The sequence below is a fragment of the Pseudophryne corroboree genome, chromosome 12 (assembly GCF_028390025.1).
Source record: "Pseudophryne corroboree isolate aPseCor3 chromosome 12, aPseCor3.hap2, whole genome shotgun sequence".
Taxonomy (NCBI): domain Eukaryota; kingdom Metazoa; phylum Chordata; class Amphibia; order Anura; family Myobatrachidae; genus Pseudophryne; species Pseudophryne corroboree.
The window spans coordinates 70,495,525-70,509,076 of NC_086455.1; the positions used below are offsets into that span (position 1 = coordinate 70,495,525).

The following is a 13,552-nucleotide window of genomic DNA, read 5'->3' on the forward strand; positions in this document are numbered from 1 at the left end:
AGGATTTACCGGTAGGTAATTAAAATCCTATTTTTAATCACAAGGTACCGATAGCATGACACAGGCCAGATCTGAACTTGAATTCTCTCCTGGCCAGCGTTGAACCTGACTTCTCTCCTGGCCAGTGCTGAACCTGAACGCTCTCCCGGCCGGCGCTGAACCTGAACGCTCTCCCGGCCGGCGCTGAACCTGAACGCTCTCCCGGCCGGCGCTGAACCTGAACGCTCTCCCGGCCAGACTCTTCCACTGTATTGTGGACCGTCATTGCAGGATAGTATTTCCTGCTCAACATATGGAGTGCTATGAAGGGAAAATGGAAACAGGAATTTCCTAATTGTCTAATTAGCTAAGTCTGGTTAATTATTACAATATGAGACCTTTTTGACTGTATACCCTTAGTGTAGCACAGCTGCGAAACATTGAATTTGCATTGTGACTTTGTACAGTATATAGAGAGCTAATGTAAGTTGGAGTTTTAGTAGTGGTGTAGCATTCACATTTGGTTCCATAGCACAGTGAGCATATATATGGTCATTTTGCTACAGGTGATCACATTGATCTGTTTTGCCATTTAAATAGGGTGTGTTTATATAGGCCCAGTTTCCATTGACAACTGCAAATGTGTATTTCCCCTTCAGTACACCATGGCAAAGGGTTAGCTCCCGTCTAAGTTAGATAGAGACAAGCGCATATAAAATACGCTGCCCCCGCTGGCTCTATACTGCTGATCTATACTTACAGATATGTACCAGCATGGACTTAATGCAGTTATGTTCTCCTTTTGTCCTACCCAGGAAGTGCTTGGCTACAAGGTGGATTACCACGTGTCTCTCTACATCGTGGCGGTGCTGGAATACATCTCCGCTGACATTCTGAAGCTGGCAGGAAACTATGTTTTCAACATTCGACATTATGAAATCTATCAGCAGGACATTAAAGTGTCTATGTGTGCCGATAAGGTAAGATACACGTTCTGATAGGCTGCAGTGGATCTGAAAGTGATCTGACTGCTTAGCCGCAGGGTCCAGTCGGCCAGATCTTGTTTCGTTTTCCCCACTCACTCGTGTGGACAAATTAAATGATGATCCTGTTGCAAAGTCCTCTGTGTGGCGAGCTTGTATGTATTGAGTTGCCTCTTTATAGTGCGCTATTACATTAGTGTTGCGTTTAAGTGGATGGAGCAGTCTGTACTGCCATAACCTTATTAGTAGATCAGTGATTAAACGGCTAGACTTGCTGCATGCTCAGGTATTTTTATTCCAAGTTTACTGAGCAAATGTGTATAGTACGTAACGGACAATAGTTTGGGTGAGGTTTGTGGGTTGTGTGCTTAGCGACAAGCTCTGTTTACAGAGTGAGCCACCAAATGCGACTTGTTCCACATCATAATGTACAGTGAAAGTGGACGGGTAATGATTGAAGGAAAAGGCTAAATATTCTGGCAATTCAGATAGTAAAATCTATACATATTATCTCAGTATTCCTGTTAAAGACACATAGGGGGTTGACTTACAAAACACATATATTAATTGGCAGTTGTTTGTAATTGATTTGATTTAGGTGCCATTTTTAATTTTACTTTCTGATTCCTCTGTATCTCGTTCAAAGCTAGTTCTAGCAAAAGTGGTGTTTTATGTTAATTCTGGTTTTCCATGTTAAACAGTTTAAAACAATACAATCCCCATACTAGTATTTAAGTGCAGGCCCTCCAGCCATTGGCCAGTCATGCAATGTCTCTATAGTTAGAATTAGCAGGACTAGACATTAGAGGCAGAGCCTGATTGGACGATCTCCACAGCCATCCAATCAGGAGGTAGGCTGGACAGGGGCTTCTATAATTGTAAGTAGGGACCCAGCTAAAGGGAAGACACAGTGTGCTGCCAGGCAGAGACCCCCGCTGCATTTAATGTCTTTATTCTGAAAAACTCCATTGGAACTTTGCTTTGTAATTTTCATTCCACCCCCAGGTTTTGATGGACATGTTTGATCAAGATGACGACATTGGATTAGTTGCCCTCTGTGACGAGGAGCCGTCCTCAACAGGAGAGCTGAACTACTATGAGCTGGTCAGGACAGAAATTGCTGGAGAGAGACAATACCTGCGTGAACTCAACCTGATCATTAAAGTCTTTCGGGAAGCATTCCTATCAAACAAGAAGCTGTTTACATCCAGCGTAAGTTATATATCTGTGTATAAAAACAGGTTTTCTCTTACGTCCTAGAGGATGCTGGGGACTCCGTAAGGACCATGGGGTATAGACGGGCTCCGCAGGAGACATGGGCACTCTAAAGACTTTAGATGGGTGTGCACTGGCTCCTCCCTCTATGCCCCTCCTCCAGACCTCAGTTAGATCCTGTGCCCAGAGGAGACTGGATGCACTGCAGGGGAGCTCTACTGAGTTTCTCTGAAAATACTTTTTGTTAGGTTTTTTTATTTTCAGGGAGCACTGCTGGCAACAGGCTCCCTGCATCGTGGGACTGAGGGGAGAGAAGCAGACCTACTTAACTGATAGGCTCTGCTCCTTAGGCTACTGGACACCATTAGCTCCAGAGGGTCGGAACACAGGTGTCGTCCTCGCTGTTCGTCCCGGAGCCGCGCCGCCGTCCTCACAGAGCCGGAAGATAGAAGCCGGGTGAGTATAAGAAGAAAGAAGACTTCACAGGTGGCAGAAGACTTCAGTTCTTCACTGAGGTACCGCGCAGGGGGGGGGGGGGGGGGGGGGGCGCACATTTAATTGGCGCAGTGAGTGTATTATTTATTCTATAAAAGAGCGCTGTACAGTCTGGGATTTTATTCCAGTGTCCAGTGGCGCTGGGTGTGTGCTGGCATACTTTCTCTCTGTCTCTCCAAAGGGCCTTATTGGGGGGCTGTCCCCATAATTGTATATCCCAGTGTGTGTGGGAGTGTCAGTACGTGTGTGTTGACATGTCTGAAGCGGAAGGCTCGTCTAAGGAGGAGGTAGAGCAGATGATTGTGGTGTCTCCGTCGGCGACGCCGACACCTGATTGGTTGGATATGTGGAATGTTTTAAATGCAAATGTGTCTTTATTACATAAAAGATTGGACAAAGCAGAGTCCAGAGAAAAAGTAGGGAGTCAATCCATGGCTTTGACTGTGTCACAAGGCCCTTCAGGCTCTCATAAACGTCCCCTGTCCCAGGTAGCAGACACTGATACCGACACGGATTCTGACTCCAGTGTCGACTACGATGATGCGAAGTTACACCCAAGGGTGGCCAAAAGTATTCATTATATGATTATTGCAATAAAAGATGTTTTGCATATCACAGAGGACCCCTCGGTGCCTGCTACGAGGGTATGCATGTTTAAGGAGAAGAAACCTGAGGTAACCTTTCCACCATCTCATGAGCTGAACGCTTTATTTGAAAAAGCTTGTGAAACTCCGGACAAGAAACTGCAGATTCCCAAGAGAATTCTTATGGCGTATCCTTTCCCCGCACAGGACAGGTTACGGTGGGAATCCTCGCCCAGTATGGACAAGGCTTTGACGCGCTTGTCCAAAAAGGTGGCGCTACCGTCTCCAGACACGGCAGCCCTCAAGGATCCTGCTGAACGCTGACAGGAGACTACCTTAAAATCAATTTATGCACATACGGGTGCCTTGCTCAGACCGGCAGTAGCGTCGGCATGGGTATGTAGCGCAATAGCAGCATGGGCAGATAACTTGTCATCTGACATTGACACCCTAGATAAGGATAGCATTTTATTGACCTTGGGTCACATTAAAGATGCAGCGTTATATATGAGAGACGCTGCGAGAGACGTTGGGTTCAAGAGCCAATGCCATGTCAATTTCTGCTAGGCGAGCCCTGTGGACCCGCCAATGGACGGGTGATGCCGATTCAAAGAGACATATGGAAACTTTGCCTTACAAGGGTGAGGTTTTATTTGGGGAGGGCCTCGCGGACCTGGTTTCCACAGCTACTGCGGGTAAATCTTCTTTTTTGCATCATGTTCCCCCACAGCAAAAGAAAACACCTCAATATCAGATGCAGTCCTTTAGGGGCTCTTCCTTCCTCGCCAGAGGTAAGGGTAGAGGGAAAAGAATGCCTGCTACGGCTAGTTCCCATGAACAGAAGTCCTCCCCGGCTTCTACAAAATCCACCGCATGACGCTGGGGCTCCACTGCGGGAGTCCGCGCCGGTGGGGGCACGTCTTCGACTCTTCAGCCAGGTCTGGGTTCTGTCAGATTTGGATCCTTGGGCGATAGAAATTGTATCCCACGGCTACAAACTGGAATTCGAAGAAGTGCCTCCTCGCCGATTTTTCAAGTCGGCTTTGCCAGCTTCTCCCCCAGAGAGGGAAATAGTTTTAGCTGCAATACAAAAGCTGTGTCGACAGCAGGTGATTATCAAGGTTCCCCTAATACAACAGGGAAAAGGGTACTATTCAACCCTATTTGTTGTCCCGAAACCGGATGGCTCGGTCAGACCCAATCTGAATCTAAAATCCTTAAACCTGTATCTAAAGAGGTACAAGTTCAAGATGGAATCTCTCTGGGCAGTGATCTCCAGCCTGGAAGGGGGGGATTTTATGGTATCACTAGACATAAAGGATGCATACCTTCATGTCCCCATTTATCCTACTCATCAGGCGTACCTGAGATTCGCTGTACAGGACTGTCATTACCAGTTTCAGACGTTGCCGTTTGGGCTGTCCACGGTCCCGAGGATTTTCACCAAGGTAATGGTGGAAATGATGGTGCTCCTACGCAGGCAGGAATCACAATTATCCCATACTTGGACGATCTGCTGATAAAAGCGAGATCAGTTGCTGAAAAGCGTGTCACTCTCCCTGAGAGTGCTGCAGCAACACGGCTGGATCCTAAATCTGCTAAAGTCGCAGTTGATTCCAACGACTCGGCTATCATTTTTAGGCATGATTCTGGACACGGAAAAGAAGAGGGTTTTTCTCCCAACGGAAAAAGCCCAGGAACTCCAGAGCATGGTCAGAGACCTGTTAAAACCAAAAAGAGTGTCCGTTCATCAATGCACTCGAGTACTGGGAAAGATGGTGGCGGCCTACGAGGCCATCGCCTTCGGCAGGTTCCATGCGAGGACTTTTCAGTGGGACCTTCTGAACAAATGGTCGGGGTCCCATCTACAAATACATCAGAAAATAAGCCTGTCCCCCAGGGCCAAGGTGTCTCTCCTGTGGTGGCTGCAGAGTGCTCACCTCGTAGAGGTTCGCAGGTTCAGCATTCAAGACTGGGTTCTGGTAACCAAGGACGCGAGCCTCCGAGGATGGGGAGCAGTCACACAAGGAAGAAAGTTTCAGGGACTGTGGTCAAGCCAGGAGGCTTGTCTACACATCAACGTGCTGGAATTAAGGGCCATATACAACGGCCTACGACAAGCGGAGACTCTTCTTCGTGACCTACCTGTTCTGATTCAATCAGACAACGTCACAGCAGTGGCTCATGTAAACCGCCAAGGCGGGACAAGGAGCAGAGTGGCAATGGAGGAAGCCACCAGGATTCTTCGCTGGGCGGAAAATCACGTAAGCGCGCTGTAGCAGTCTTCATTCCGGGAGTGGACAACTGGGAAGCAGACTTCCTCAGCAGACACTATCTCCATCCAGGAGAGTGGGGTCTTCATCAAGAAGTTTTTGCAGAGATAACAAGTCGTTGGGGGCTTCCTCAAATAGACATGATGGCGTCACGCCTCAACAAGAAATTTCGGAGGTATTGTTCCAGGTCAGGGGACCCTCAGGCTGTAGCGGTAGACGCCCTGGTGACACCGTGGGTGTTTCCGTCGGTCTATGTCTTTCCTCCTCTTCCACTCATCTAAAAAATACTGAGAATCATAAGACGAAAAAAGAGTCCAGACAATACTCATTGTTCTGGATTGGCCTCGAAGAGCCTGGTATTCAGATCTTCAGGAAATGCTCACAGAAGATCCATGGCCTCTTCCTCCCAGGGAGGACCTGTTGCAGCAGGGGCCCTGCGTGTTCCAAGACTTACCGTGGTTACGTTTGAACGCCAAATCCTAGCTAGGAAAGGTATCCCGGGGGAAGTCATCCCTACTCTGATAAAAGCTAGGAAGGAGGTGACGGCGAAACATTATCACCGTATCTGGAGGAAATATGTATCTTGGTGTGAAGCCAAGAATGCTCCTACGGAAGATTTCCACCTGGGCCGTTTTTCTCCACTTTCTGCAGACAGGAGTGGATATGGGCCTAAAGTTAGGCTCCATTAAGGTTCAGATTTCGGCCCTGTCAATATTCTTTCAGAAGGAATTGGCTTCTCTCCCAGAAGTCCAGACTTTTGTAAAGGGAGTGCTGCACATCCAGTCTCTTTTTGTGTCCCCAGTGGCGCCATGGGACCTTAACGTGGTGTTACAGTTCCTTAAGTCACACTGGTTTGAACCTCTTCAAACAGTTGAGTTAAAATTTCTCACTTGGAAAGTGGTCATGTTGTTAGCCTTGGCATCTGCGAGACGGGTGTCCGAATTGGCGGCTTTGTCTCACAAAAGCCCCTATCTGATTTTCCATGTGGATAGAGCAGAGTTGAGGACTCGTCCTCAATTTCTGCCTAAGGTGGTTTCATCGTTTCATATGAACCAACCTATTGTGGTGCCTGTGGCTACGGGTGACTTGGAGGATTCCAAGTCTCTTGATGTAGTCAGGGCCTTAAAAGTTTATGTAGCCAGGACGGCTCGGGTTAGGAAAACAGAGGCACTGTTTGTCCTGTATGCAGCCAACAAGGTTGGCGCTCCTGCTTCTAAGCAGACTATTGCTCGCTGGATCTGTAACATGATTCAGCAGGCTCATTCTACGGCTGGATTGCCGTTACCAAATTCGGTAAAGGCCCATTCCACTAGGAAGGTGAGCTCTTCTTGGGCGGCTGCCAGAGGTGTCTCGGCATTACAACTTTGCCGAGCAGCTACTTGGTCGGGTTCAAACACTTTTGCTAAATTCTATAAGTTTGATACCTTGGCTGATGAGGACCTCATGTTTGCTCAATCGGTGCTGCAGAGTCATCCGCACTCTCCCGCCCGGTCTGGAGCTTTGGTATAATCCCCATGGTCCTTACGGAGTCCCCAGCATCCTCTAGGACGTAAGAGAAAATAAGATTTTAAACCTAACGGTAAATCTTTTTCTCTTAGTCTGTAGAGGATGCTGGGCGCCCGTCCCAGTGCGGACAAAATTCTGCAAGGCTTGTATATGGTTATTGCTTACATAAGGGTTATGTTACAGTTTTGATCAGTCTTTGGCTGATGCTGTTTTGTTTCATACTGTTAACTGGTTGCGTATATTCCATGTTGTATGGTGTGGATGATGTGGGCTGGTATGTATCTTGCCCTTAGATTAACAAAAATCCTTTCCTCGTACTGTCCGTCTCCTCTGGGCACAGTCCTAACTGAGGTCTGGAGGAGGGGCATAGAGGGAGGAGCCAGTGCACACCCATCTAAAGTTCTTTATAGTGCCCATGTCTCCTGCGGAGCCCGTCTATACCCCATGGTCCTTACGGAGTCCCCAGCATCCTCTACGGACTAGGAGAAAAAGATTTACCGGTAGGTTTAAAATCGTATTATTTTCTACAGACTGTCTCTTACACTCTGTAGAGATTATAAGTAGACGATGATGCACACAAGAATGTGTATCCTATGTAATATTTTACTATATTAAGGTCTCAGGAACTTGTAAGAAGGTGAACTGTTAGATGTGGCTTTTGCTGCCTCAATTCCTCTCCTCACATCATGTCACTGCCCCTGTCACATGAAGCCCTGTTTTCACTGACACATCACTTATCTCATGGGAACCTTGCTCCTTCCACTATGTAACTGTGCTGCTGGGGACCTTGCTCCTTCCACTATGTAACTGTGCTGCTGGGGACCTTGCTCCTTCCACTGTATAACTGTGCTGCTGGGGACCTTGCTCCTTCCACTATATAACTGTGCTGCTGGGGACCTTGCTCCTTCCACTATGTAACTGTGCTGCTGGGAACCTTGCTCCTTCCACTATGTAACTGTGCTGCTGGGGATCTTGCTCCTTCCACTATATCACTGTGCTGCTGGGTACCTTGCTCCTTCCACTACATAACTGTGCTGCTGGGTACCTTGCTCCTTCCACTACATAACTGTGCTGCTGGGGACCTTGCTCCTTCCACTACATAACTGTGCTGCTGGGGACCTTGCTCCTTCCACTATATAACTGTGCTGCTGGGGACCTTGCTCCTTCCACTACATAACTGTGCTGCTGGGGACCTTGCTCCTTCCACTATAAAACTGTGCTGCTTGGGACCTTGCTCCTTCCACTACATAACTGTGCTGCTGGGGACCTTGCTCCTTCCACTACATAACTGTGCTGCAGGGGACTTTGCTCCTTCCACTATATAACTGTGTTGCTGGGGACCTTGCTCCTTCCACTATATAACTGTGCTGCTGGGGTCCTTGCTCCTTCCACTATATAACTGTGCTGCTGGGGACCTTGCTCCTTCCACTATATAACTGTGCTGCTGGGGACCTTGCTCCTTCCACTATATAACTGTGCTGCTGGGGACCTTGCTCCTTCCACTATATAACTGTGCTGCTGGGGACCTTGCTCCTTCCACTGTATAACTGTACTGCTGGGGACCTTGCTCCTTCCACTATATCACTGTGCTGCTGGGGACCTTGCTCATTCCACTATATCACTGTGCTGCTGGGGACCTTGCTCATTCCACTATATCACTGTGCTGCTGGGGACCTTGCTCCTTCCACTATATAACTGTGCTGCTGGGGACCTTGCTCCTTCCACTATATCACTGTGCTGCTGGGGACCTTACTTCTTCCACTATATCACTGTGCTGCTGGGGACCTTGCTTCTTCCACTATATCACTGTGCTGCTGGGAACCTTGCTCCTTCCACTATATAACTGTGCTGCTGGGGACCTTGCTCCTTCCACTATATAACTGTGCTGCTGGGGACCTTGCTCCTTCCACTATATCACTGTGCTGCTGGGGACCTTGCTTCTTCCACTATATAACTGTGCTGCTGGGTACCTTGCTCCTTCCACTATATAACTGTGCTGCTGGGGACCTTGCTCCTTCCACTATATAACTGTGCTGCTGGGGACCTTGCTCCTTCCACTATATCACTGTGCTGCTGGGGACCTTGCTCCTTCCACTATATTACTGTGCTGCTGGGGACCTTTCTCCTTCCACTATATAACTGTGCTGCTGGGGACCTTGCTCCTTCCACTATATAACTGTGCTGCTGGGGACCTTGCTCCTTCCACTATATCACTGTGCTGCTGGGGACCTTGCTCCTTCCACTATATCACTGTGCTGCTGGGGATCTTGCTCCTTCCACTATATCACTGTGCTGCTGGGGACCTTGCTCCTTCCACTATATCACTGTGCTGCTGGGGACCTTGCTCCTTCCACTATATTACTGTGCTGCTGGGGACCTTTCTCCTTCCACTATATAACTGTGCTGCTGGGGACCTTGCTCCTTCCACTGTATCACTGTGCTGCTGGGGACCTTGCTCCTTCCACTATATAACTGTGCTGCTGGGGACCTTGCTCCTTCCACTATATCACTGTGCTGCTGGGGACCTTGCTCCTTCCACTATATTACTGTGCTGCTGGGGACCTTGCTCCTTCCACTATATTACTGTGCTGCTGGGGACCTTTCTCCTTCCACTATATAACTGTGCTGCTGGGGACCTTGCTCCTTCCACTATATCACTGTGCTGCTGGGGACCTTGCTCCTTCCACTATATCACTGTGCTGCTGGGGATCTTGCTCCTTCCACTATATAACTGTGCTGCTGGGGACCTTGCTCCTTCCACTATATCACTGTGCTGCTGGGGACCTTGCTCCTTCCACTATATTACTGTGCTGCTGGGGACCTTTCTCCTTCCACTATATAACTGTGCTGCTGGGGACCTTGCTCCTTCCACTGTATCACTGTGCTGCTGGGGACCTTGCTCCTTCCACTATATAACTGTGCTGCTGGGGACCTTGCTCCTTCCACTATATCACTGTGCTGCTGGGGACCTTGCTCCTTCCACTATATTACTGTGCTGCTGGGGACCTTGCTCCTTCCACTATATTACTGTGCTGCTGGGGACCTTTCTCCTTCCACTATATAACTGTGCTGCTGGGGACCTTGCTCCTTCCACTATATAACTGTGCTGCTGGGGACCTTGCTCCTTCCACTACATAGGACTCAGTCTGTGGCTTCCTGCTGCCTCCAATCCCCCCCCTTTCACATCATGTCTCTGCCCCTGTCAATTGGTAGCCTTGACTTCACTAACACCATCACTCATCTCCTGATATACTCTGTGTTTCTTGGGAACCCTGCTCCTCCCACTACATAACTCAGTTTGTGGCTTCTTGCTGCCCCATTCCCCTCCTCACATCTTGTCACCTCCCCTGTCCTCACTAACACACAAGTTATTTATAGTAAAGGAGCTGTATAGCAAGCTATGAACTTTGAATGATTTAAAATTGACTTCAATGTCATCAAAATGCATCAGAGATTTTCAAGGTTAAGATAAGGCCAGTGGTGCACTGTGTGTATTGCTAGAGAGTTAGTCTAGTGGCATTACCTTGGTAGGTTTGCTTTGACTGGAACAATAAATGAATACTTGCACCAGATAGATCTATATGCTAGGTTTAAGCTGGGTACACAACAGTGTGACATGCAATGAGATGTAACGATACATCGCATAGCCGTACTCACTAAATGATCTGTGATGTATTGTTACATGTAATAACATCGTATCGGCCAAGGAATCGTGCCATTGGACGCCTAGCACATCCACTGATGGACGATTTAGTGCGGATCGAGGGTACACATTACACTGTCTATGGTATATATTTATCGCGTGCTGCTGTGCTGGAGGTGTATCGTTACTGGACAATTGGCACCATTGCGAATAACCGACATGGAAACTGCAGAGCACCACTTGCCATTGATGCGAGAGGTGAGCGTCGGCTACGAAGGTGCATGAGGGCCGACCGACACGCTACAGTGGAGCAGCTCACCATCAAAACGAATCTGGGGGCTACCAGACGTGTGTCTAAAATGACAGTTAAGCCTGTCTAGCTGCTGTCTGTGCTGCACATGGCGGATACTCTGGCTTTCTCCGGCAGGGTCCACAGGTTATCCACAGGATAACATTGGTTTATGATGACGCAACAGCGGATTTGCACCAATTGGTCAAAGCTTTCGGCTTCCCAGTGTGCAACGGTCTCGTCCATATATTCCCGACTCCTGGCTCAGGCAAATTTGTTTGGTGCGGCAGGAGCCAGACCATGCTCACTGCTCAGGCAAATCAGTTTTTTATTTGGTGTGGAGGAGACGGACCTGGGTCAAGAGGGCTGCTGGTTTTTTAGCAGCCATAGGCTTTTTTTATTTTATTTTTATAGTCTAACTATTTTTTTGCGCGATCTTTCTAAAAAGCGTCTTATATGTACCTTAGAAAGAGTCGCTCTAACAACTCCCTGCCGGATCGCAACAACGCTTACCCACAAGTACAGTGCTGTTTCGGCGGGCGTCTGTGTCGAATGTACTAGCAAGTCCAGCAGACGTTACCAGGCTGTGGCCGTAGCATGGGGAGAAGGTAAGGCATCGGTTCCGCTGCGAGGGGGAACACGGACACAGCCGCACTGTTTTGGGAGGAGACTAATAAACAGTCGCTAGGCCCTAGGGATCATAGGCTCCAGGGGTAGTATGAGGCTGCGATCCCTAGGGTTGACATCAGCAGTGGGGAGTTAGACGCCCCTTGGTCGTTTGTCCCCCCTCCCCCTTCCGGTTCATGACCAGTTTCCTCCGAGTCTCCCGCCATGAACTGATTTCCTTCTTCCGTCTGAGACACTGTGTATCTTAGGAGACCCAGTCGCAGCATAGGCGGCTGTGTGACTGGTTTGTCAGTGTACACTTGGGCGTCTGTGTTCACTGTAGGTTCACGGGGCGAGTGTGTACACTATTAGTGTCTGGATCCACTCTGCGTTCGCTAACGTATTGATCGATCCTGGAAGCGTTGTGAGTCTCCCTGCATCCCACTCTACTGAGCCAGGTAATACAGCACTAAGTTCCATAACGACCAAGTGGGTTTTGTACCCGGTCGTGAAGCTAAAGATAATACGACTAAACTCCTCAATCTAATCCATTTGGCCTCTAGCAGTAAGACATCCACTGTACTATTGTCTACAGATGCCGAAAAGGCCTTTGACAGGGTAAATTGGGATTTCATGAGAGTGGTGCTGGAGCATATTGGGCTGGGCCCACGAGCCCTCCATAGAATACTATCTTTGTATACACAACCATCAGCTAAAGTACGGGTTAATGGAACCCTCTCTGATAACTTTCTAATCAGTAATGGAACGAGACAGGGCTGCCCCTTGTCCCCCCTGATTTTCGTCCTTTGTATTGAAGCCCTGGCCAGGGCGATTAGGGCTAATGACAAGATTAAGGGACTACAAGTAGGGGATATAGATTACAAACTTGCTCTATTTGCAGATGATCTGCTGACGACGGTCACAGACCCCACACACTCGCTCCCCAACCTGATGAGCGAGTTGGACATTTTCAGCTCACTATCAGGCTTTAAAATCAACACATCCAAATCCTATGCCCTTCATATCTCAACCCCCCATTCGGTCTTAACCGGCTTGAAAGCTACATTTCCTTTTCAGTGGAGGGACTCCCACATCACATACCTGGGAGTTCAGCTATCTAGCGACCTCACACGTCTATTGTCCTTAAACTTCCACCCCATTCTCCAAGCCATTAGAAATGACTATTGCAGATGGCAATATCATAATCTTTCTTGGCTAGGTAGAATCAACGTTGTAAAGATGAACACGCCACCCAAACTGCTCTATCTTCTTCAGACCTTACCGATTCAGATCCCCGACTCCTGGTTCCGGACTGTGAGATCTTTGATCCAGCAATTTATCTGGCGTCGTAAGAGACCTAGAATCAAAAGATCAATCCTGATTCGACCACCCCAGAAGGGTGGTTTCCTGTTACCAGATATTGAAATCTACTACCAAGCAATCCTCTTGAACAGAGTCTTAGATTGGACCAGGAGCCGGGAGATTAAACAATGGGTGGTCTTAGAAGGTTTATGCTTACAACTGTTTCCAGAAGTCTTCCCGTGGCTCCCGGCCTTGCCCAAACCACTACGCCCTCACCCAACCATTTCTCCTACACTCTCTTTTTGGAAGGGGATACGACGAAGATCGTGCATCTCTTCTGTTTTTGGCCCCCTCACCTCCTTTCTGAGCAATCCGACCTTCCCACCTGGCCTCACACTGGGATATTATCAAAATTGGGCGCTAGAGGGACTCTTTAGAGTGGGGCAGTTGGTCCACCCATCCGGGGTTAAACAGTTTTCGGAGATACGAGAGAAATGGGAGATCCCACGGACAGACTTCTGGAAATTCCTGCAGGTCCGTCACTTCCTACACACAGATAATGCATACCGTGAGGCATCAAGGGAGCTGACCGCGTTTGAAAAAATGTGCGTGGCCCCTATAAATCCCATACACACTGTCTCCACCCTGTACAAACTCCTATCTGCGTCTGACTCCCT

At 48.5% G+C, this 13,552-nt stretch overlaps 1 protein-coding gene across 1 annotated transcript in view; it reads left to right on the plus strand.

Moving 5' to 3' along the window:
- Nucleotides 1–13,552, plus strand: part of SOS2 (SOS Ras/Rho guanine nucleotide exchange factor 2) — a 181,934-nt gene that overhangs the window by 85,675 nt on the left and 82,707 nt on the right. Inside the window, exons 4-5 of the mRNA XM_063947620.1 lie at nucleotides 795–959; nucleotides 1,968–2,174. Coding sequence (XP_063803690.1) covers nucleotides 795–959; nucleotides 1,968–2,174 — 372 coding nt within the window. The remainder of the gene's footprint in view (nucleotides 1–794; nucleotides 960–1,967; nucleotides 2,175–13,552) is intronic.